General features: G+C 39.6%; 1 protein-coding gene across 4 annotated transcripts in view; it reads right to left on the minus strand.

Annotated features, from left to right (window-relative positions):
- Positions 1 to 3,044: 3,044 nt before the first annotated feature.
- The window catches only part of slc2a9l2 (solute carrier family 2 member 9, like 2), a 166,101-nt gene continuing 146,551 nt past the window's right edge, over positions 3,045 to 22,594 (minus strand). For 2 of the 4 annotated variants that reach the window (XR_008601685.1, XR_008601683.1), the window contains 3 exons: positions 8,500 to 8,632; positions 7,651 to 7,746; positions 3,045 to 4,739 (listed from right to left, as the gene is read on the minus strand). Coding sequence is in view for 1 of the 4 variants with exons in the window: in XM_055010570.1 (XP_054866545.1) it covers positions 4,674 to 4,739 (66 nt within the window). In the remaining 3 variants the exon portion in view is untranslated. The remainder of the gene's footprint in view (positions 4,740 to 7,650; positions 7,747 to 8,499; positions 8,633 to 22,594) is intronic. The other 2 variants (XR_008601684.1, XM_055010570.1) reach the window with 2 other exon arrangements.

Below are 22,594 nucleotides of genomic sequence, written 5' to 3' on the forward strand. Positions count from 1 at the left end.
AGGCTGCAGGAGTGCAGCGGAGACAGGAGGCTGCAGGAGTGCAGCGGAGACAGGAGGCTGCAGGAGTGCAGCGGAGACAAGGCGGCTGCAGAAGTGCAGCAATGGGGAGCCGAGGCGAGGACAGAGGGGGGAAGCTCCAGGAACGAGCCAGGCAGGACTGGGCAGGCAGGGTGGAGTCCGGAGCCGAAGCAGACCTGGGCAGAGCGGCTGGCGGGGAGGCAGCAGGGACAATGAACCAGCAGCGGCTGGTGGGGTGAGTCCAGCTTTAACTGCCACTGAGCCGCTAAAGGAGTGCAGCTGGGCCCGATCAGCCTGGGCTGTCAGCTGGCCAGGAGCACAGCACAGAGAAGGGAGGGACCATGACAGATTCCATCCCTAAACCTCCTCAGACATGGCGCCTCAACACCTCTCTACTCAAAGACCCAGAATTTGATCGAATAATAAGGAGGGAGTGGGCAGACTTTCTAAAAAACAATGAATCTAATGATTTATCTCCATCTTTACTTTGGGAAAATGGAAAGGCTGTAATCAGTGGTAAAATAATATCGTACTCCTTGTACAAGAAAAAAAGGATCAACAAACAGAGAAAGAAACTGAAGAAAAAATTAAACAACTTACAGAGAATTATGCAATAAATCCACGTGATCAATTATGGTCCGAACTACAAAATGTAAATCTACACCTCGATAATATCCTATCCAAGAAAACAGAGTTTTTATTACAACAACTAAGATATAATGATTTTGAACACAACAATAAATCAGGAAAATTTCTTGCGAACCAACTCCAGCGCAATAAAGAAAAATCCTTCATAACAGCAATCCAGGATCCCTCAGGAAAATATACTCAGTCACCTCAGGAAATTAATCAGACCTTCTATAATTATTACTGGAGTATATACTCAGCAACAGTTAACCCAGACATAGAAGATATTCATAATTTTCTCGACAATTTAAACTTGCCTGAACTAACGTCAGATTACAGAGACATATTAGATGCTCCACTAACTATCAAAGAATTACAATGTGCATTACACAGTATGCCAGCAGGCAAGGCACCTGGTCCTGATGGTTTCCCTGCTGAATTTCTTAAACATTTTTGGTCAATGTTAGCACCCCTTTTCTTCAGGACAGTGACAGAAATTAAAAATAATGGTTATATCAGTCTGCACATGAATACAGCTGCAATTAAATTATTATTGAAACCAGACAAAGATCCTACGTTTCCCTCTAGCTATCGACCTCTGTCACTGATCAACACCGACATCAAAATTATCTCAAAAGCTCTCGCCTCCAGGCTGGAGAAAATCATCCCGTCAATAATTCACTAAGATCAAACAGAATTCATAAATGGCCGACACTCCACCAACAACATCAGAAGACTTCTAAATCTAATCTCTTTGACGCAACGCCACAACAAAGAAGCTATTGTTATGTCACTGGACGCAGAAAAAGCCTTTGACAAAGTTAATTGGTCCTTTCTCTTCGCTGTGCTCGACAAATTTGGCTTCGGAGAATCGTTTATCCAGTGGGTATCAACTCTGTACAACTCACCCAAGGCTACAGTCACCACTAATGGGATCACTTCACAAAGCTTCAGCCTGCAAAGGGGAACGAGACAGGGATGCCCACTCTCTCCCTTATTGTTTGCGATCTTTATCGAACCATTAGCAACAGCTGTACGTCAGAACACCGATATCAAAGATATCTGCGCTCTGGAGTCTGAACACAAAATTAACCTATACGCAGATGACATTTTACTTGATCTACAAGAACCAAAAACTTCAGTAAAGGAAGTATTTAACCTCATCACAACCTTCTCATGTCTTTCAGACCACTCCATCGACTGGTCAAAATCACCTTTAACAGAAAACTCGTGGAATCCTGCAGTCCAAAACTCGCATTATTCTTTTCCTACTGGCAACATCAGATATCTGGGCATAAATATTTCCTCCTGGGGTGGGGGGTTTGGTGGGAGTGGGGTGGGTGGGGTTGGGGTTTGGGTGGCGGGTGGGTCCTCGTGTCCCGGGCTGCCTGGGTCGGTCTTGGCGCGCTGGGGGTGTCGGTAGCTGCTCCCTCCTGTTCTCCGGGTCCGTGTGGTTCATGGTGGCCCCGGTGGCTCTCTGGGGGGGCCGCCCTGTGGCTCCTGCTGCCCGGGGGGAGGGGTGCCCTGTTGGCTTGGCCCTGCCTTGCTGTGATTGCTGTTCTGGGCTTCGGGGTTCTTCACACTTACATGTTTGATCAGGTCTCGCCAGCTCCTGTCAAGTCCCAATGACAGTGAATGATGGGACCCACCAGAATGTGCTGAGAATCTCTCCAGAGTCTCTACACTAAACTCATTCTGTCTTTCACTAGTATCCTCTTCCAGTCTATTCTATTCTATTCTGTCAAGACATCAACAATTATGGTGTTCAATACCATTTGTTTATTTATTTATTTATTGAGTCTCTTTTTTTTATTTTTTATTGATGGGCAATTAGTACCTGGCACTTTTCAATTGCAATAGCACCGCCTGTTAGTTCCTATCCCTGTTTGTCCTGTTCGTCCTGTCCAGTCTTTGTTTCCCCCACACATCACTGAGGTGTAGCACTGCCCTCCCTGGCTCATAATAGGGAATTCTAATAAAGAATGTCTGCTTAGCTTTCAGGGAGGGCTGGTGATGGTCACACACATGCACTAAATATTAAAACATTTGGCTGCAAGACTAAAATATGCATCAATCTCATACAATGTTGACACCTCTTTTGTGGAGTTAAACAATGAGAATAAATGCAGAAAAATTTACTGGAGATATGGAAGTCATAATTGCTTAAATCAGATATTTTTTCCTTGATGAATGCCTCTGATTAATGCAGAAATAGTTTCTTTTTATGTTCCACTGTATCATATTATATCCACTTCTATCAGGTAAAAAATAATCACACACTTAATGGTGACCAAAGCCCATTTAGAACATTGTGAACAGGCCTTAATAGTTGCGTGTTAGTGCAGGCCACTGGGCAAATTACCTGCACAGACTTGATACAAGAGCAAAGGCAATGAGGCGAGAGTTATGTATTTTTATTAGAAGAATGAAATCATTTACTGGATGTGGTGTGAAATGCTCCCCTTCTAAAAGATAAAGGCTGCTGAAGAGAAAGCAACCATGCACTGTACCCGAATACTTATTAACACAAACAGCTATAGGTCACCAACTAATACATCTGTGCATTTTTTTGCATAATGACTCAACATTCCTCAGCATTTCACCACTTCCATCAACCAGACTTCAGCCACAGATTGCTGCTCTGCAGGAAATTAGAGTTCACATGACAGAGTTACGTGCACGTGTCGCACGTCAGAACTGAACAGCAAGAGTCCATCTGTCTGCTCGGACTGATGGCTAATTAAGAACTCAAAATAAAGCTTTTGATTTAGTTTCTCAGCATAAATCATGGTGGTATTTGATGATTCATCTCTCTAAAATACAATTTACCTCAGTAGCTGAACAAATGTCCTTTGAAGTGAGCTTTTAATCCAACTGAATGTGGCTTTGTACAGAAGAGATAACAGGTCGTTGTCTCCTGCATTGAAATGCTTCTCCTTTAAAAGAACAACATATTCTCTATAACAAATTAGTAATAACAAAAAAAAAATGATAGGAGTGTGATGTTTAGTTATATGACAAAGTAATGTTTGGGAGAAAAGGCTCTCGTAAACCTACCAAACTTCAGGTAAATGTCTGTTGCACAAAGCTGCTCAGTTCTTGACTCAATTAAGTAAAGATAATATGCTTATTTTGTTGAAATTCTCCGTAAATTTATACTTTTCTATATCAAACACATATGATGACCTGGCTGTACAAAAATTATGAAAAAAGGCAACATTTCATAGCTTTAAAAATAAGCTTTACCTTGTATTTTGATCTTTTTATGATTTTTTTTCAGTCTATTGACATATTTTGGCTTAAAGTCTTCCTCAGAGCATGCATGACAGCAGTGAGCTCTCTTTTTGTTAAAGACACATCACTTGATTTGAACCAATCAGCAGGAAACAATGACATCTGGCAGGCAACTATTCCTCCTCAAATCACAAAACACCAAAACCCACAACCGCTAATTCTGCACGGATAAAAATATCCAAAAACAGTAAGATCTAGTGAGGAACTGACAGCATAGAAAACATATCTCACCACCTTTATATGTGCAAAGCATTACAGAAATAGTTTTAAAAATGCAGTGGGAGCACTGTATTTAGTTAGTCTGCCCTAAACATCTCTGTCTTTTATTGGTCTGTAGTTTCCTTTTGTTTTCCAGTAGAGGAAGTGATCTCAGGTAAATGTTTTCTCATACGTGCTCTAAGGGTGGATAAAAACCGAAACATGTCCGCATATTTGTCACCATATACAGCAAATTAAACATAGCTTTTAAACATGTGTTCTGGTTTCAGGTATTTGTTCCTCTGGTATATTACCTTCTCCAGTTGTAGGTAGTATTTGAGATGAGAGGAATGTAACAATAGAATTCCTCTCAGCATTCTTCCATGTTAATTCTGTTCTGAAACACAAAACTTAAAAAGGTTTCCCTTGTTTGCCTGCAATTCTGAGAACTTCAAAGACAAACGCGATCCCGACTATCATACATGTTTTCCCTAAAGCGGTGTGGGGTCAGCTGCCATCTTGTCAAAGGAAACAACTCAGCTCTTCCTGTCAGACAGGTCGTCCCCTTCAGGTTCACAGGGCACAAACATGATGTTGCATTCCTGGAAGGAGACAATGACAAATGTGATGCCAATCGCAGCAATGAAGCACAATGATTCATTATCATAAAAGCTATTATTCCAGAGCAGACCTGTGTGAATCACTATCTCTTTCTGGTCTGATTTGCCCCCTGTGATGATGGACAGAACTGATTCATCAGCAGAGGACAGACTTTGATGAATCGAATGCTTCTATACTGTGTGTGTGTGTGTGTGTGTGTGTGTGTGTGTGTGTGTGTGTGTGTGTGTGTGTGTGTGTGTGTGTGTGTGTGTGTGTGTGTGTGTGTGTGTGTGTGTGTGTGCAGGAAACTGACTGTGAACAATATGGAAAAATTCAAAATATTCTTGGCTGCAGTCATCAGTCTTTTGGCTCTGAAATTAATTTTAGTTAACAAAGTGCTTGGAATTCTCCATTAAGGGTCGCCCACATTCATTCAGCTGTATTATTGTTGGACAACTTGTCAATATGTTCCACAGTTGATTAATAATACTATTCAGATTAATTCATCACAATATAAATGTGGGCACTTTAGAGAGTTTAAATCCATAGCAGTGACTATGTAAGGCTCTTATGCACATTAGTGCTTTGAGCTTAAAGCTAAGGACGAAAAGTGAGTCAAATTTCTTCACAGTCCATTGAAAATAGTTGTTGAGACACTACACCGAAAACTCACAAAAGTCCAGCTCATGATGTAAGTCACCATAGTCATTTATCATTCTTTCAGCTCTACATATCTGTTTCATTCACGTTTCATGGCAGTTGAGTGGTTGAAATATTTCAGGCTGGATAAAAGCAGTGGACTGTCAGGTCGACAGGATAACTGCTGCTCTCTGGTCTGTAAGTCCTCAGGTGGTCACTTTTTATTTGAAATTTAGACTACTGTTTGAATGCTTGGAAAAATATACCTGAGCTGTTTGGTTTACCATTAAAATTTCTTGTGTGTGATGATTTGCGTGAAGCTTAGTTTCATGAAAGTGACAGCTTATCTCAGAGGACAAATAAATGTAATTTCTCAGATCAAGGTCTGCTCCTGTGACTATTATATATTTTATAATGCAGCTCTTATCTGGTGCATTATATCTGACAGTTACAAGACCAAAGATGTAAGTGGTTCTCAAGGATAAAATCCTGTGTGAAAGAACTCTGCAAATACTAATCCTTCTGTTGCTTCAAGAGGAAATTTCTGCCTGTCCTCCGTAGATCTATGTGCTGATTTTCAATGACAAATAAGTGAAAGTCGAATCCCACTGGTACGTCTGACCCTGGCTTGTGCCAAAATGAGTCAGCTAACGTCAATATTTTCCTCCCACAACAGATCGCCCTGCTGCTTATTATGCTGTTAAGCGTCTGCTAAAAGCATCTGTCTTTAACTCTGAGAGGGAGCTCCAGGAAAAATGCAAGAATGAATTTTTAATGCACGTTAAACTCGATCAGTGACTGAAGTTCACATAATATGCTGATTGGATGATGCTGCACTTTAGTGAGATAAAGATTCAAACTTAACCGTATAAAACAGAATAGCTTAAACTGTTATTATAATGTCATCTTGACATTTATCTTTCTGACATAATAGCTTTTTATCTGAGATTCCTACGTGTAACTGTCATTAAATCTACTTTGAAGCGGAGATTGTAATTCTTTTTTACACTTCATACCACTACTGAAACTCCTCATCATATCAGTTTCTGGCTTATTGTGTCAGGAACTGGGACAGATAGAGAACGATGGTAATCTTCATTAATCTTTCAGAGAGATTGGTTCAACCCAGCATGGGTTCTCAAAAATACACCCAGCCAATGGCCTAATATGGAAATGTTTACGATCGCAGTTTAAACTGAAAGTTGGCTCTGAAGTGTCCACCCACATATCTAGTTGAGTTGTCCGCAGTCAAGCAAACACTGGATATTGTCTGGATTGTTGCTTGCGACAGAAGCAGTTTGGCTATGATACTTTCATCACCGCTGAGTGTACTGTATGCATCACAGGGCATCAGCAGCTTATTCAGCACAACACACTGCAATTAGGCTGTCATGCTTTTAAACCCGATTTTGTCAAAGTGCAATAATAGAAAAGGGCCTTACAAATTCGCACTTTTTTCAGACATTTGACAGATCTTTCCTCAACCTCCACACACACAAACACACACACTGTATATATATATATATAGACACACACAGACACTGATTGCTTAGATCAGTGCCCTTTTTAAAAAGCTTATTAGTCTGCAGCTTATGCTGTGGGAATGCATGCAATTATAATCTGAAATAGTTTCCTGCTATTTGCTAATTGCCATTCGGTCCCACGAGACCACTGTTGATGATGTCATTGTCATATCAGGTACCAATCAGACTGACAATCACATTGTATCCTGTCTACCCCAGTCCCCACAGCGATCAGGTAATTACTTTCTAGATTTGATCCACTGACAAACAACATAACTTTCCTTGATGGAATTAGATTGGATTTTATAATGATTGGATTGTTCATTAGTCTTCAACAGGGAAATGCAAAATGTAATATCATCCCGCAGCCAAGCACACAATCAAAAATCAACTCATTTCTTTAATAGTGTGGAGCACAGGAATGCAGAAACATAAGTCTTAACTGTTCCTTACGTCTGTGCAGTCACTAAATAAAGTTTATTCATTTTCCTCTGTCTGGCTTCATATTAGGAAAAAATGAGTGAAACTGGTATCTGGAGGAAAGTCTTTCAACATATGAACTTTTTTCAATGACATCTGACAATACTTTCAAGAGCAGCACAAATACAGCATTTATAAAGTGTTTTTTTATGGCTAGTGCCGAGTTTAAATTATTCATTTCAAGCCAGGGAGCAAATTAAATGTCCGACTGAAAATATCTTCTTGGACATTCCTGTTGCAAACTAAGCGCGGGGCTTTCTCTCTCACATACCGTATCACCGAGGAGCAGGCTGGTGGGGGAAGTTGATGGAGAATAGAAGCGATGAAACTAAATCCACGATGCTGCGCTGTCTCACTGAGTGCTGACCTGTGACGACACGGGAGTCAGCCATGTTTTATCAGTAGCAGGTTGGAAGATGGTGGCTAAGGCTTTGATGGCTTCTGAAACCGAGGGATCAGGTTGCAAGGCCCCGTCAACTGACACAGCAGCAGATATTTATGCATGTGTGTGGGTTTCTGTGTGGAGTAGGGGGAGTGTATGTGTCCGGCTTAGTTTGCTCAGAGAGAACACGGTGGTGATTGGGAAACGTGAAGGTCGAACAGAGGTTAGACATCACTGACTGCAGCAGCAGCAGGAATGGGAACTTTGGCTTCAGATCAGAAATATAGTCAAATATCTGATGCTTATTTTACTCTAATGATAATAAAAAGTTTTGAAAAGAGCAACCACACTCGAACAATTTATCAGAAAATGATGGTAATTCATAGAAACAGCAGCATTTCTAAAATAATGTTTGAAGAGAGGCCCCGAGATTGAAAATTACTGGACTATAATCTAACTGTATATAAAGAAGAACAAACTGGCCAGCCACAACAGTAATTTAAACTATATTGATTAAAGCAACCTATTGCTCACAGCCAATATTTTCTACAAAATTAGAGCTTTTATTTATGTTATTCCACATGCACTTTATTGATACCATTTGAATATATAGTATTTTTATTTAAAGTGGCTGACTTATTCTGTACAAAGTATTTATGCAAAGCTAAGCTAACTCTAAGCTGACTGTAGCCTTAAATTTTGCATCTTAGTCTTACTCCAAAGCAAGAGCTCTTTCACCTGGCTAAAGGACTGGACTGCTTCTTCCACCACTGTGCAGATAGTTGGTTTTGAGATCCATAAATATATATGTCCTTCACGATTACAGGCAGGTCCTAAAAATAACTCCACGGAGGGTTCACATCCAGGTCACCTGTATAAAAAGAAACAAAATCTTTGAAAAATCCAATAAAGTACAAATTGGATCTGCTTGAAGTCATTATTTAAACCATTTAATGTAGATTTAGATAGTGATGCACGTCCCTTTTACCCCCAAACAAACTCAGGAATAACAGTTTCTGGGAGACAGAAGAGAAGAGTGAGCCGTAAGCAACAGGAGGAAAAATTGAAAGATGAAAGACCTGATGGAAATTACATGTGAAAGATTGTTCCACGGTTTCAATAAATAATCTGTGTTTCTCTTCACTGCCCTATAAAGATTGCATGCTCAGTAGTGCAAAGCGTTTCTTTGACAAATGGAGTTTGATATTACTTTGCCACAGAGCAGTGTTTCCATCAATTTGTCAAATTAATGGCTAAAAAAACAAGATGGGTTCCAAATAAATTGGAGAGAGTGTAGGGTTGACATTTATATGAGGTTATGTTTCCAAGAGACATAGATGTCAGTTGACAGTGTTGAACTGAGATGGAAGTCTTTCCCAGCCCCATAATGCCAAGACTGCCCTCACGCATCTGACAAATGAATTTTATTGCTGTGCTGCGTGTCATTTGTAGAGAGACGCTTTATTGTGACAGGTGCATGACTTTTTTTTACAGGTGTCACAAAAGATATGAAGAGTTGCATGCAGGAGTGTGCAGGAGCTGCTGGTGGGTGCTATAATCATGAGCAACAATAAGGTTCGCCGCTGTGTGTTTTGGATTCAGGTATGCTTACATGCACCCTGGTATGGAAATGAATAACAACATATTTTTTCTTTTCTTGCGACATGCAGTTGTAGCTTCAGGTGTTAAGCATCATATCATAAATGAAGGCTGTAAGTGCATATTAATGATAGATTTCACAGGCCTCATGTCTTAATACAAATTAGCTGGAAGTATTAATATACCAGCAGGAGCGATGCTAAATTTATTTATTTACTTATTCATTTTACATCTGTGGCATGAGTGGCAAGAACAAGGTGCAGATTTAGCCACTGTGTCAACTCACTGGATCCTCAAATGGCCTGTGGCTCACTAACGTGGACCGTGAAAGCTGAAACCTCCGCTGTGTAAACCTTTGTAAGACGAGGAAAGTTGATCGATGTTGCTTCCTTTAAGATGTCAAGTGCTGCATGGCTAAAACCTCAAGCTACACAACAGTGACACAGAGGTCCTCGTCCTCAATATTCTGTTCTTCAGATTAATTTAAAGGTGCCATGTTGTAAAAATCATTTGTGTGTGTGTGTGTGTGTGTGTGCGTTTTGTGGATGCTATAAACTTGTGGTGTAAAATACATGCTGTAAAGACATAAAGGCCCAGGTGCTATGTAGCATCTGGTAGACCAAACACCTTAAAGGAGGAGGGATCAGCAGCAATTTATTAGTTTTAAGAGCAAAACAGCCCGTTTAGAACAGAGGTTATACAATCATGATAAACTGAACTATATTTGCAGAATTTTAAGCTAAAAAGAAAACAAGCGACACAATGTGGTGTTGTGACACTGATTAATTTGTTTAAAAGGGGCCCGATATGGGATTTTTAAAGATGTCAGCTACATTCTGGGGCCTCAAACGGCTACACATTGGTCAACACTTTCTCAATTCTCCAGTCTTCTCTGAGGATCCAGATCACTTATTATTCTATAATTGGCTTTGTGTGCACCATCAAGGACCCTCTCTGGTGCCAGGAACAAAACAACAACACTCTGGCTTCCTTTCAAACACAAAACAGATTTTTAGGCAATTTTACTTATTTATTAATTAATTACTTTATTCGTTTATTCTTTTTTTTCAGATTTATATTTCTGATCTTCATAGCCATTATTCCACTTTCAGATGCTGAAGTTTTTATTCTTCACTTGTCTCCCCTGTTAAGAACCCTGTCATGATAAAAATGGTCTACTACATTTATAACTCCGCCAAGGAACGTGGCGGAGTTATGTGTCAGTTGGCGTACATGAATCCGTCTGTTTGCAACATTACTCAAAAACGAACTAACGGATTTGGATAAAATTTTCAGGGAAGGTCAGAAATGACACAGGAACCACCTTATTAGATTTTGGCAGTGATGGGGCTTCTAGTCTGGCTCCATGGATTTGTTAAGGATTTCCCTTTGCAAGATAGTGGCACGACGTGACTGTAACTATGACAACAAGTGAACACTACATCAGCTGCCTGCTGACAATCACATGATTGCATGATTGCAATCCAACTACAAATCCACCACTGCAGACTTATCGGGACTTATCCACTGGAAATAATACAAGGAAGAATTGATTAAATTGTGGGGGTGTTTCCAAGTCCCATCAATTCTCACCGCCCGCTATAAATCTAGGTCATGCGATTCAGTATCCATTCATAACATATACATGCAAGACACCCGACTGTGCTCAGCGCAAGATAATTTTTTTTTAAGATTTCATTCATCAGAAATGATACAAAGACTCAGCAGCCTTGGCAAAGTACTGCGCTCTCTGAGTGCTGTTCTTGTTTCTATTGTTATGATCGATTGTGTATTCAGCTTCTCTGCAGATCCAGCATCTGTTGTTCAAGTGTGCTCTATAAATAAATTGACCTCACAAGTGGTTTCACTCCTACCTACAGCTCTTTGTCAATTGGACTAAATGTCTAAACCTTGTATCTCATCAAATGCCAATTTAAACTTGGGAGATTGAATTATCTGGTCAATCCGGATTCCATTTTCAATCTTCACCTGGGCGTGAGGATTGATATTGGACAATTGCTCCCCTTTGTTGAAGGAGAATCTTTTCCCTGTTGTGTTCTTTTTTCAAGGGCACACTTTGCATTTCATGGACACCATCATGCTGCAGGGATGTTTTCAGTCTCTTGCTCAAAGATGGAGGCAGTAAGGAGGTCATGTGTTTGCTGAAGTGGCTGAACCTCAGAGAACAGCAGATTTGAATGCTGTATTTAATTATTCATAAAATATAAAAACAATCACTTCCAAACATCACACCAAGCATAATAATTCCCTAATAGTGACTATAAAATGAATTCATTAGTTTTGAATTCTTTTGTTCAGACATAAGGTGAAGAGATAGATGTTAATTACCTTTCTTGACAGTTTCGGCGAAAGCTCTCGCCTTCATCAGAAGAGTCTCACTGACAGTGTGTGACGTGTCAGCCGGCAGATTTTGACAGCCGGCATTTTTTTTGAGCTATAAAATTAATTTATTTACTTATTTTCAGTCACAGATGTCATTATGAGAGTATAAAGCTCATTGGTTGTGAAACAACAACGAAAGGGACATACATTCTTTAAGTCCGTCACTAAGGCTTTTCTTCAGATGTGGTGCATTTACATGGGAGAAGGTACTGCCATAAGGGATAAAGTCTGGGAGAAAAAGTCTATAACATGATTGACTGCAGCCCTAAGGCCTTTTTCACCTGCACACATTATTCATCGCCAGTAATTGCAGTGACGTTCAAAACTACTGCAGCCAGGGAGAATGTTCCAATTGCACGTGTGCAGCGTGAAAATCTAGGATTCGTCATCCTCAGAAGAGGCGTTGAATTTCAGCAGCTCTTGAGGGCAGCAAAGCTGCAAATAATTAATAAAAACAACAGCAAAGGGAACCCTGGATTGAATGTTGAAACTATTGGATTCTACAGAGTCTAGGTGGCTGTATGCTCTTAACCCTTGTGTTGTCTTCAGATCCTGTGCACTCCCCTTGTCCTCAGGGTCAAAAATGACCCAAAGACAACACAAGGGTTAAAGGTGGTCATTTCTGGAGACAGTGCTTGTAGCTGACAACTCTACAACTTCATCTATTTTTCACACTGTGAAAAGTAACATTATCAAAATGTTTTACTTTCAATGCATTCAGTGTAAACAGTTCTGAAGTGTTGTGACTTGAGACATGACATTATTCACCTCATTCTATGTAAACTGTGGACTTGAAACAGGTCATCATTTATTTAGACTGACACGTGTCTGTGGATGTTGTTAGATAATTATATGGTGAATCCTCCATCCCAGAAGTGGGTATATGTTGCATACCTACAATACCATCTCTGCATGCTACATATGAAGCTGAAACCAGTCAGTTTAGCTTAATAGCACTAAGTGTGAAAACCAGACTGAACCAACTTGATGCAGAATGTAACATGTTGAGTGTCATATTTATCATTTTATGAGAGATTTTGTTAACAAGGTCCAGGACTTCCTGTTGAGTTTTGCTTTCACGTTAAGGTTATGAGGCAACAAGAATAACAAAGAGTCACTGCTTCAGGACAATAAATAATCTGGCACATGGCCACTCACTTGTCATTGTGCATATTCTTTGCAAAGTTTTTGTAAGTAATAAACAAAGGAGATACAGTGAGTTAATCAGTGTGCCTGAAAGCTGCTGGTTTCTCCGAGAGCTGCAGAGCAGCTGTTTCCCTGTTTTCTTATTGCATTGCTAAACTAACCAATCACTGCCACGTGCTACATATTGAATTGGTAATAGCATCATTTTTACTTCAACTTATTGTCAATAAAAAAGTATGTACTTATTTCATGAAATGTCCAATTGTAAAACCTGTTAAATATTTATGTGTTTTCACATATCAATATTTGTAGAGGCTTTAATTAATTTACTTATTTATTCAGTGACAGGGACAAAGTTCAATGATTGAAAAAAAGACTAATTACCATCTGCTGTTGCTGCTCTGTTGTTGAAAAGGGCAAACTGAAATTAGAAAAAAAATTATAGAATGTAATACAATGTAGAGCCTACCTTCTAGTAAATTAACATATTGTCCAATGATGTTCCTGCATTTCTCCCATTTGTTTCTGAAAACAGTCTTAAACAAAAGCAACAAAAACCAAGAAATGTAGGAGACAATTTTATCTAACTGGTTTTAGTACCTTGTGATCAGAGCTGTTTCTTGTTGGCTTATCTAGACCACTAAGGGACCCAGTTACACACTAACGGATTTTCTCCTTGAATATAAATTGACACTCTGGGTGATTACGAGTCTCAAGACTGTCACAGTGTATAACAATCACCCCTCCGCCCTTCAAACAAAAGGCCCTTTAATGTCTAGATTTAAACACCGATGGCTCATTGACTCAGTTGGTTATCATGATGTCGTTTGTGTAAAGTGTTGTCTGTTTGATGCCTATTTGAGACAACAATTGTTTGTCCTCTACATCATTTGAAGTTCTTTTTTACCCTGCATACCTGCCCTTCCATCCTGAATCTTATGGCATTCACCAGAAACATGAAGGGGGCCCAAAATTAGATTATTCACATGGCCCTTCAAAAGCTATAAAGGGGCCTGCTTGTTAAATGTCTTCAATATCATGTTCACAGACCTGCTTCCTTTCTTCCAGCTTGAACTATTTTTTGCTTTCAATGGATCTATTTTTGTTTTAATCCAGTTTGGTTTCTTTAATGTCTGGGTCCTCCAAGACTTCTAGGTTTCAATATCGATCCTCTTGTTTCTCCGTGTCTTTCTAAGTTTCTTGGCATGGGATGCTTTGATAATCTTTACACGTCTTATTCTTTCAATCCCTTCTGATTGTTTTCTCTTTGACTTTAAGTTTGCAGCTTTTCTTTCTTCTCCGCCCCTTCCCAGTGCCAAACAATCTCTTAAGCTTCAGAGTTTTTCGATATTCATTGATTTTTTCCCCCCACAGTCTGTCCCTCAACACAAAAACACAGGCTTACAAACACTGCCGAACTCCCTCTATGCTATGATAGTTTACAGAAAACTGACCGCTATGTACAGCTAATTTGTGGGAATCTGACTAACTTAGACCTGAACTATAATCAGGGAAAGTCCTGCCCTCCACAGAAGTCCTCAGGAGACTCACTACGGCTGCTCTGTGACCTAACTTGACACTGTTGTCTTGTGACTGGGTGAGTGTGCACATTCAGTTGAAGCGAGAGAATGTGTGCCTGGACCCATGTGTGCATGTACTGTATGTGTAAACATTCAGCAGATCCTGTTTCAGGCGGCCTGTAATTAGATGAAGACTGACCCACCGTGCAGCAGTGACTAATGTTCTCCGGAGCATCAGCGGTAACAGAAGCATCAATCACAAAGTACCAGGTGTAAATGAAATGTATGTATGCATGGGCCTGGGATCACAGCGTCAAGGATTAATTAAGAATAATCAGTGGTCCTGATCCATACTTAACCTCACTTCTGGAGGAAGTGGAGTTAGTTATGTCAGTTTACAGCAGTGGTTCTCAGACTTTCTTTGGTATGCACCCTTTCAGAAGCAAAAAAAAAGAGCAGGGCTCAGAAAAAACTGTTTTTATCAATTATTAACAATGATGGAGGTAGTAATTATTGAAGGTATATATATATATATATATATATATATATATAGGGTAAGCCTACTTTTGACCCAGCCTGTATAATAAAAATCTTAAAATGTAATGATCGTGATATCACCCACTGGTTTGGGAACTAATGTTCTGAAGCCTCCAGCTTGGCATTTCACTGTTGCAGTTTACATCTATCATTTATACACAGTCTACAATAAGAAACATCTCTGACCCTAAATCACAACCAGTTCAACACTCAGAAGAGCTTCCAAAGATAATAAATAACCTGAATAATCAGCTAGCCACATAAAGTGGTAATTGCCACTGGGATCACTTTGCATTGTATGACCTCTAGAGCATCAGTGCAAGTTAATTACCTTCAGCTGCCCAGACTTTCCCACCTAACTTGTCCGTCAGTGAGAAGGGCAACAAACACAACCTTGAAACCTCAACTGTTTACCGGCGCTGCTGACTGTTCAGAAGTGTGCTGTGTCACCTCATCTCTATCATTCAGCTCCACATGGTTTGTGTTTATAGTCCCTCAGGATACGTTGTGGCAGTCAGCTTTTACCCCCCATTGGTGTCGTTTTTTTACCAGGACTGAGGTTCAGATGGTTGCTGGTCAGGGCAATTCATGTTTCAGTCACGGTTCTGAAAGTGCTGCTAAGTTTCAAAACGTTACAGCTTTATTGCTTTCTTTAGTGCTGACGTTGTTTTTCCTCCACCGATACTCTGTCATATCTGTTGTTTGCTGCTTCCTTTGTAAGGCAGGTATTTTGATGAATACCCATTTTTGAACAGCGATGCTTTTTAGAATGTGATGACTCAGCAGCACAGGCAACATTGCAGGAGCATTGCTCTTATCAGCACCTTGAAAGTTTGTTTAAAATATGTACATATTTGATAGAAAACTAATTAAAAGTAGTCAAACATGCAGCTTTGAGCATAATAACAAAGACTTCTACTAGCGTTAGTTCAGTATAACTGTGTTGTATTAAAATATTCAGTCATTCACCACTAACGTTACCTTCTAAGCGAGACTCCTGTTCATGTTTTTTTATTGATAATTATGATTTTACCACATGCAATTGACTGTTCTCTAGTTTGTGGGTTTCCCTTGACTTGTTTAAACAGTCACACAAAACAAGCAACAGCATTTACTGTCTCACTAAAAGTAGGCCACCGGTTAAAGGAGAGCAGGAAGATCCTGAGTACTCTGTCTGCGGTCGTCATTTCATCTCTGCATCCTACAGTCTTACAGGGTTACTGGTAACAGGCTGCAGGGGACGCTCTGCTCAAATTACACTTGCAGAAGCATATTATTTCCCAAAGTCCACTGTAAAGATCAGGTGGCATTCAAGGCAAGAAAAAAAAAAGAAGAAGAAGAAAACAGCTGACCCACATAGCGGCCCAGGAGTGATCGGTGAACAATGAGGTTATGTGCCAGTTTACAAAAACAATAAAGAAGGAACAAGGAGCACAGCCTTTGTTTTAATGGATGGATCAACTTGTAAAGTTTAAAATAGAGGCTGAATTGATATTATGTCTAGAAACTTACATCAGCACAGTGATCAATATTCTGCCTCTCCGGGCAGAAGCTAACAAATCATTTAAGAAAGAATATTTGAAAAATGAGACACAAGACAAGTTCTCTCTCGCTCGCTCTGTCTCTCTCTCTCTCCGTGTATGTGTGTGTGTGTGTGTGTGTGTGTGTGTGTGTGTGTGTGTGTGTGTGTGTGTGTGTGTGTGTGTGTGGTATTTCAACAACATCAGTTTAACTGTGGAAGACACAGCTCCTTCAAAATCTCTTTATGCAGCTCGTCATTTGAGTGCTCTGTATTGACAGAGATAAGGGCTTCTCATCAAATGGAGTGTCTGCAGGGTCAGCGAAGTGCCACATCAGTCAGAGGACGTCAGACTCAAATATATCAGTCACCAAACAAGCGCAGCACGACAATAGAGGTGGAAATAAAACCCTCATAATGTGGCCCTGGAAATATCACGATTCATCAGCTGCCCTGAACCAAACTCCGATACTCGTGAACCAGCAAGTTAATGTCCAGTCTCCCTTTTTTGTCCGATTTATAAAAGCACCATTGTCTGTCCTGCATTTTTTTTGAATATATTCCTCTTTCTGCTTTTCATTTGGCAGTTTTGCAAAGTAGCAATCTTCAAGGCTGAAAAAAAATTACTCCAACAGGGAAGCAATAAAACTGCAGTTCCTCAAATGTCCACTTGAACCCGGATCTAAAACTAAGTCAGTCCCCATTAAACCCCCATGTTAAAATGTTCAACTTTACATTTAAACAAATATGTTTACAGCCTGGTCCAAATAAGGTTTTGGTCTCTATAGCTAATTTTCCTATTCATGACGACTGTGTAAGATGCAAATTTCTTTAAAACTAAATCATTTAGATGGTATTAAGGCCTAAAGTTGTGCATAATTAAGGGTGTAGCCGCTTTTAGTGGCAGGTGGATGCCATCACACATCACCTTAATTAAACACTACTCCACTTTGATTATTTCTGGATCAGCTGGGACTTAAGAGGAGTCATATACAACCAAGATAGCAATGACCGAAGTCACCACACTGAGCTTCAAACCGCTGTTCATGAAACCTGCGGGTGACATCATGGAGGATTCTGCAGGAATCCCCATATATTATCTATGAGTTTTGCTCTTTTCCATTGTGAATATCTAAAAACTGTTGGGTTTGGGGCAAAAGAATGTTTAGTTATTCTACATCCCCAGCATGTTTTCTTTATTTTATTAGTTGTTTTTGGCTTTCAGTTGCTGCCTGCATAAAATTTAAAACTCTGACAGTTGCACCCAAAACCACAAAGAAAACAGCTCCCTTTTACCTGAACTCTCTCATTCAGGTCTACACTCCCTCCCACTCACTGTGCTCCGACAACAAAAGATGCCTGATGCAAGCACTACAACAGGGCCGGTCGATAGCTAGACTCTTCTCCTCTGTGGTTCCCCAGTGGTGGAACGAGTTACCAAACTCTGTTCGATCTGCAGAATGCCTCTCAGTCTATAAGAAAATAAAAAATCCTATTACGTCCACACGGCCTGTAGGCACCACGGTCCTATTATCACACTTGAACTTGTTTTATGGCACTTATCCAGGCTGCTTTCTCCTGACTAGATCCATGCTTGTGTTGTATCTACTCTTAGATGTACATTGCTTTGGATAAAAGCGTCTTCTAAATGAAATAGGTTTTTATTAAATAAAAAGTTACAAATTGTGTATATATGGAATATTTTTAGACATTCTCTGCACCCAGTTTTAGTTACTATGATTATGAATAGTGACTTTTTAAATCAGATTCAAATACCCAATTTAATTCTTTGGGGGCTTGGGTTATGAAAGTATTTTTTGTCTTGACAGAACACCACATTCTTACCCTTGACTGTGTTTTCTGACCGGTCTTTTTGGTTGGTGAATATGATTGCTTATTGGTGAACTATCAGAGAACCAGCTGCTACAGACTTTATTGCGAATTTGTTTCTCATTTTCATTCATTTAAACTCAACTTGCATTGATGTTAGCAAATTTCTATTTGGGAGTTAGTAGGTTATTGTGTTTTATATTGGCCAAAATAATTCAGCAGTGAGCAAAAATTCATTCTGCTGATATCATGTGGCTGTCATCTTGACTTGGTAAATAGCCTTGTGCTAAATCTGGCTTATTTGCTGGAACCTTGTGTAAACTATTATGAGACTGTACGTTCATTAATATGCACTGCCTCGTCCAAATGAATAAATAAATGAAATGAAATGGTATGAGCAGTTTGCATAATCTTGCACAATGTGGCAAGACATTATGAAGAGAAATATATGAATTTAGTATTTTTTATTGCTGCTTCCGAAATTGCAACAATAATTACAATTACATCCAAGCTTGTTAACATTTTTCTCTTGTCACTTTTCATAACGTAACTCAGCTAGATGTTAAAAGACAACTGAAAAAGGGAATCATTTTTAATCTCACGCATTAGCTCTGACTGACCATTTCTCCATTGTGGGTATTGGTCTGGTGCCAGCTTAGTAACAACGAAGCAGCTTAAAAATGTCAAAGTACTTTGTATTTTTATTGATTTATATAAATCAGTCAGGCTCATTAATGAGCGGCTAGGTGCAGGTAGCAAAGGGAGGTAATTGGGGAGGAGCGACATGCATGTATGGGGGAATGTGTGTATTTTAGTCTGCTTATTTATTTTATTTTATTTTTTGTTATTTATTTATTTCTATTTTTTATTTTTTAAACTTATCTTATTTATTATATGTCATGTATTTATGATGAATTTTTTAATATCATGTGTTCTGTTTTATTGTGTTGCAGTGCAGCTCGATGTCTTGCCTTGTCTAAGACAAATTTCTCCCATGGGAGACAAATAAAGTGAACTTTGAACTTTGAAATGCCTCTCATCAAAAATTGTGCAATAGAATAAGTTCATCTGCTTTTGCGTTCATAATAAGACCAACCTTGGTCTAGAAATGTTTTCCCAAAGCAAATCACTCACTCTGTTATGATAAATTTCTGTTTGCAAAATATGAATGAGGGGACAATAATTTCTCTCGTGTGACTGCATGAGGTCTAGTCCTGCTGCAAAATGAAATATACACCTCAATCAAGGAGAGCAGAAACCAGTAGGTCATGAAAAAGAACTTTGGAAAGAAGAGCTGAGGGAGAAATGTAGTGTTGAGGAAGAGCTGCAAATTCTGCCAGTCTCTCTTTAATCTACTCAAATCCCTGAGTCTAAATGCGAGTGTGAAGCGTCCTCTGACGTGCTCACCTTAACATTCATGCCAGGCTTCTTGGCCTCCAATAGATATTGAATAGAATATTAACATTCCTTCTATCCTGGAGAAGTGCCAGACAATTGAATAGTGGAAAGAAGTGACTTATTCAGTGCACTGAAAGGTTTTTGATATATGTGTCAATTCAATGGTAATGCTGGGGTTTGCTGTAGAATTTCCATTAATGTTGCAAAAATTTGATCAGCAGTCGAAATGAAGTGACATCCGGCTTTTACAGCATTCTGAACGGCTGAGATGATGGCAACAATTGACTAAGTTGCTGTGAAAAGCCATCCGTGGGTGAAATAAATGAGCAGAGTGTGAAGCCAATTTCAGTCCGTTTACACTGATTGTTGGTGTCCTTCACAGTTATGTCAATGGATCATGTGGTGGAAATTTGCAATGCAAATCTGGGACTGTAGTGTTTTTCCTCAACTGTAGAGGTGAGTCTGAGGGTCTGAACCACTCTCAGCGAAGAAAGCGCAAGATGAGGAAAAAGAAAGGTGTATCTTCTCCAATGTCAGTGTTTGTCTTATGCAGAGGGTGGCGGTGTACTAGACTGCATTTACACTTAGTTTCCCCCTCATTTATGCTAATTTATGCTGTTCACTTGCTACCTAATATATCCCTCTTGGCAGGTGCCACTGTCATGAGATAGTCGATGTCACTCACTTCCTGTATCAGTGGTTTTAATGTTGTGGCTGGTTGGTGTACAAAAAACATTTTAGTGTTTGTGTATTGTTTATTCAGCTTGTCCGGTTAAGATAAGATAAGATAAGATAAGATAGTCCTTTATTACTCCCCATATCAGGGGAAATTTCCATTATTACAGCAGCAAAAATCTTTCAGAGCAGCACTAACCATATATACAGTAAAGATAATAATTATAATAACTATAATATATACAATATATACAAGAATGAAGGATGAAAAATGAATACATAGAGTATTACTACACTATAAATAATGACATCTTATTGTTAATAAGAATACAAAAGGTTTGATGTTTTCATTCTTTCACCACTAATTCATTTGCACCACAGAGAATTGTTCTTGGGGATGACTATGGACTATGTTGGATCATTACGTGAGGCTGTGTGTAAGTGTGTGTGCTTGCACATGAATCCTGTCGAAAACAACAGAAGGCATTGTATCTGTTGCTGGCCTTTGTTCTACTGTATTGTGCCAGCACATAATATATTGTGCCAGCAGAAGAATAAACTAAAGAAACTCACAGGTTTAAAACAAAACAAAACTCAGATTTAGAGTACTGTTATGACAGCAAAAACGTTGAACTTTCTTTTGTTTTTGTCTGCTTTCTCAAAAAATCCAACTCATTCTTTGCTTCAGGAACTTTACTGCAGCAGGACTGTGTCGGCAAGATGGCCACCTCTGTAAAAATCATTCATAAAATCCCATTTAATGAAGAAGACTAACAAACTATAATCTCCATGAGCCCATTTAAAGTTTTCAGTGTTGTGACGCAATACTTTGAATACTAATGCGATTTCACCCAGAACTTATGGGATAATGAGGCATGCTGCATGACAAAAAGCAGCATTGACTATAGTTTTGTTTTTACTGTGTTATTTTCTCTCTACATTTCGCTCTGGGATCCTTGCCTTAGACATATAATCAATACTAAACTCAGAACTTAGAATGGCAAAGTATGTCAAAAACAGCTTGAAATGTCAAAGCCTGCAGTTATCATGAGCATTCGAAATTTTTCTTCCACATAAAATGAAAAGATAAATTTAATTGTAAATGGGCCTAAATTTGCATGGACTGCCAAATAGGAGACTGGCAGCAATCTCATGATGAAGCTTCCACATACTGATACACAAGCTCCTGATGAGCTTATTTGGCAGTGTCTCTTTAAAGGCTTGCAGGATTTTAATGGCTCGGTTCCTAGTTGCTCTAAGTGTTGCAGTTTGTCAGTCTATCTTCAAAAAGAGCTTGGTGGGAGTTAATCCGGCATCTCTGAATAACTTATAGAATTACTCCCAAAAATCCAACGGACGGCCAGCAACAGTCAGCGGAAAGCTCTGGCTTATTACTGAGAGAAAAGTAGGTTATTTTACTTTTTTACTTTTTTCTGGACACACACTCACACAGAGAGAGAGACAGATAGATAGACAGAGAGAGAGAGAGAGAAAAGGAGATTTCCTGTCCAGTCACATGAACACCTATTTCTGTACTAATATCTTAAATCATCTGACTGTGTTTTAGACAGACAGGTGGCTTTTAGGTATAACCTAGAAAACTGTGGCCTAAATCCGTGGCTTATCATCCTTCAGAGCTGCACACACACTCTCTCTCTCTCTCTCACTCACACACACACACACACTCACACACACACACACACACACACACACACACACACACACACACACATACACACACACACACACACACACACACACACACACACACACACACACACACACACAAAGAGCACATACAGCAGCACAGAGCTCATGAGATCTAAAGGGCTGATTCAGATGCGTCTGGTGTGAGTTTCCACATCAACTCTTTGGTGATTGCTTGCTTTTAAAAGACACCCTTTACATTTGTTTCTCACTTTAGCGCTACGAAACTGGAAATGATGTGCTCTGAACATTTTGTCTGAGTGTGCTGCATCAATGTGACAGTTTCTTGAAATGCTAGAGGCTAGTTTATGTCCTCTTTCTAGCCACTGTAAGCTCTCGGCCCGGCGCAGTGCAATGTCTCTTCATAATCGCCCGTTTCCCATTTGTTCTGAAGAGCTCACTTGATGCTCTGTTAGTCAAGTCAACGACTCCCATAATTCACACAGAGGAAGCAGTCATTAAATCATCCGCAGGATCCTCCTCTGTATGCACCTGCTGC

This window comes from Amphiprion ocellaris, chromosome 5 (genome assembly GCF_022539595.1).
Source record: "Amphiprion ocellaris isolate individual 3 ecotype Okinawa chromosome 5, ASM2253959v1, whole genome shotgun sequence".
NCBI classification, from domain to species: Eukaryota; Metazoa; Chordata; class Actinopteri; family Pomacentridae; genus Amphiprion; species Amphiprion ocellaris.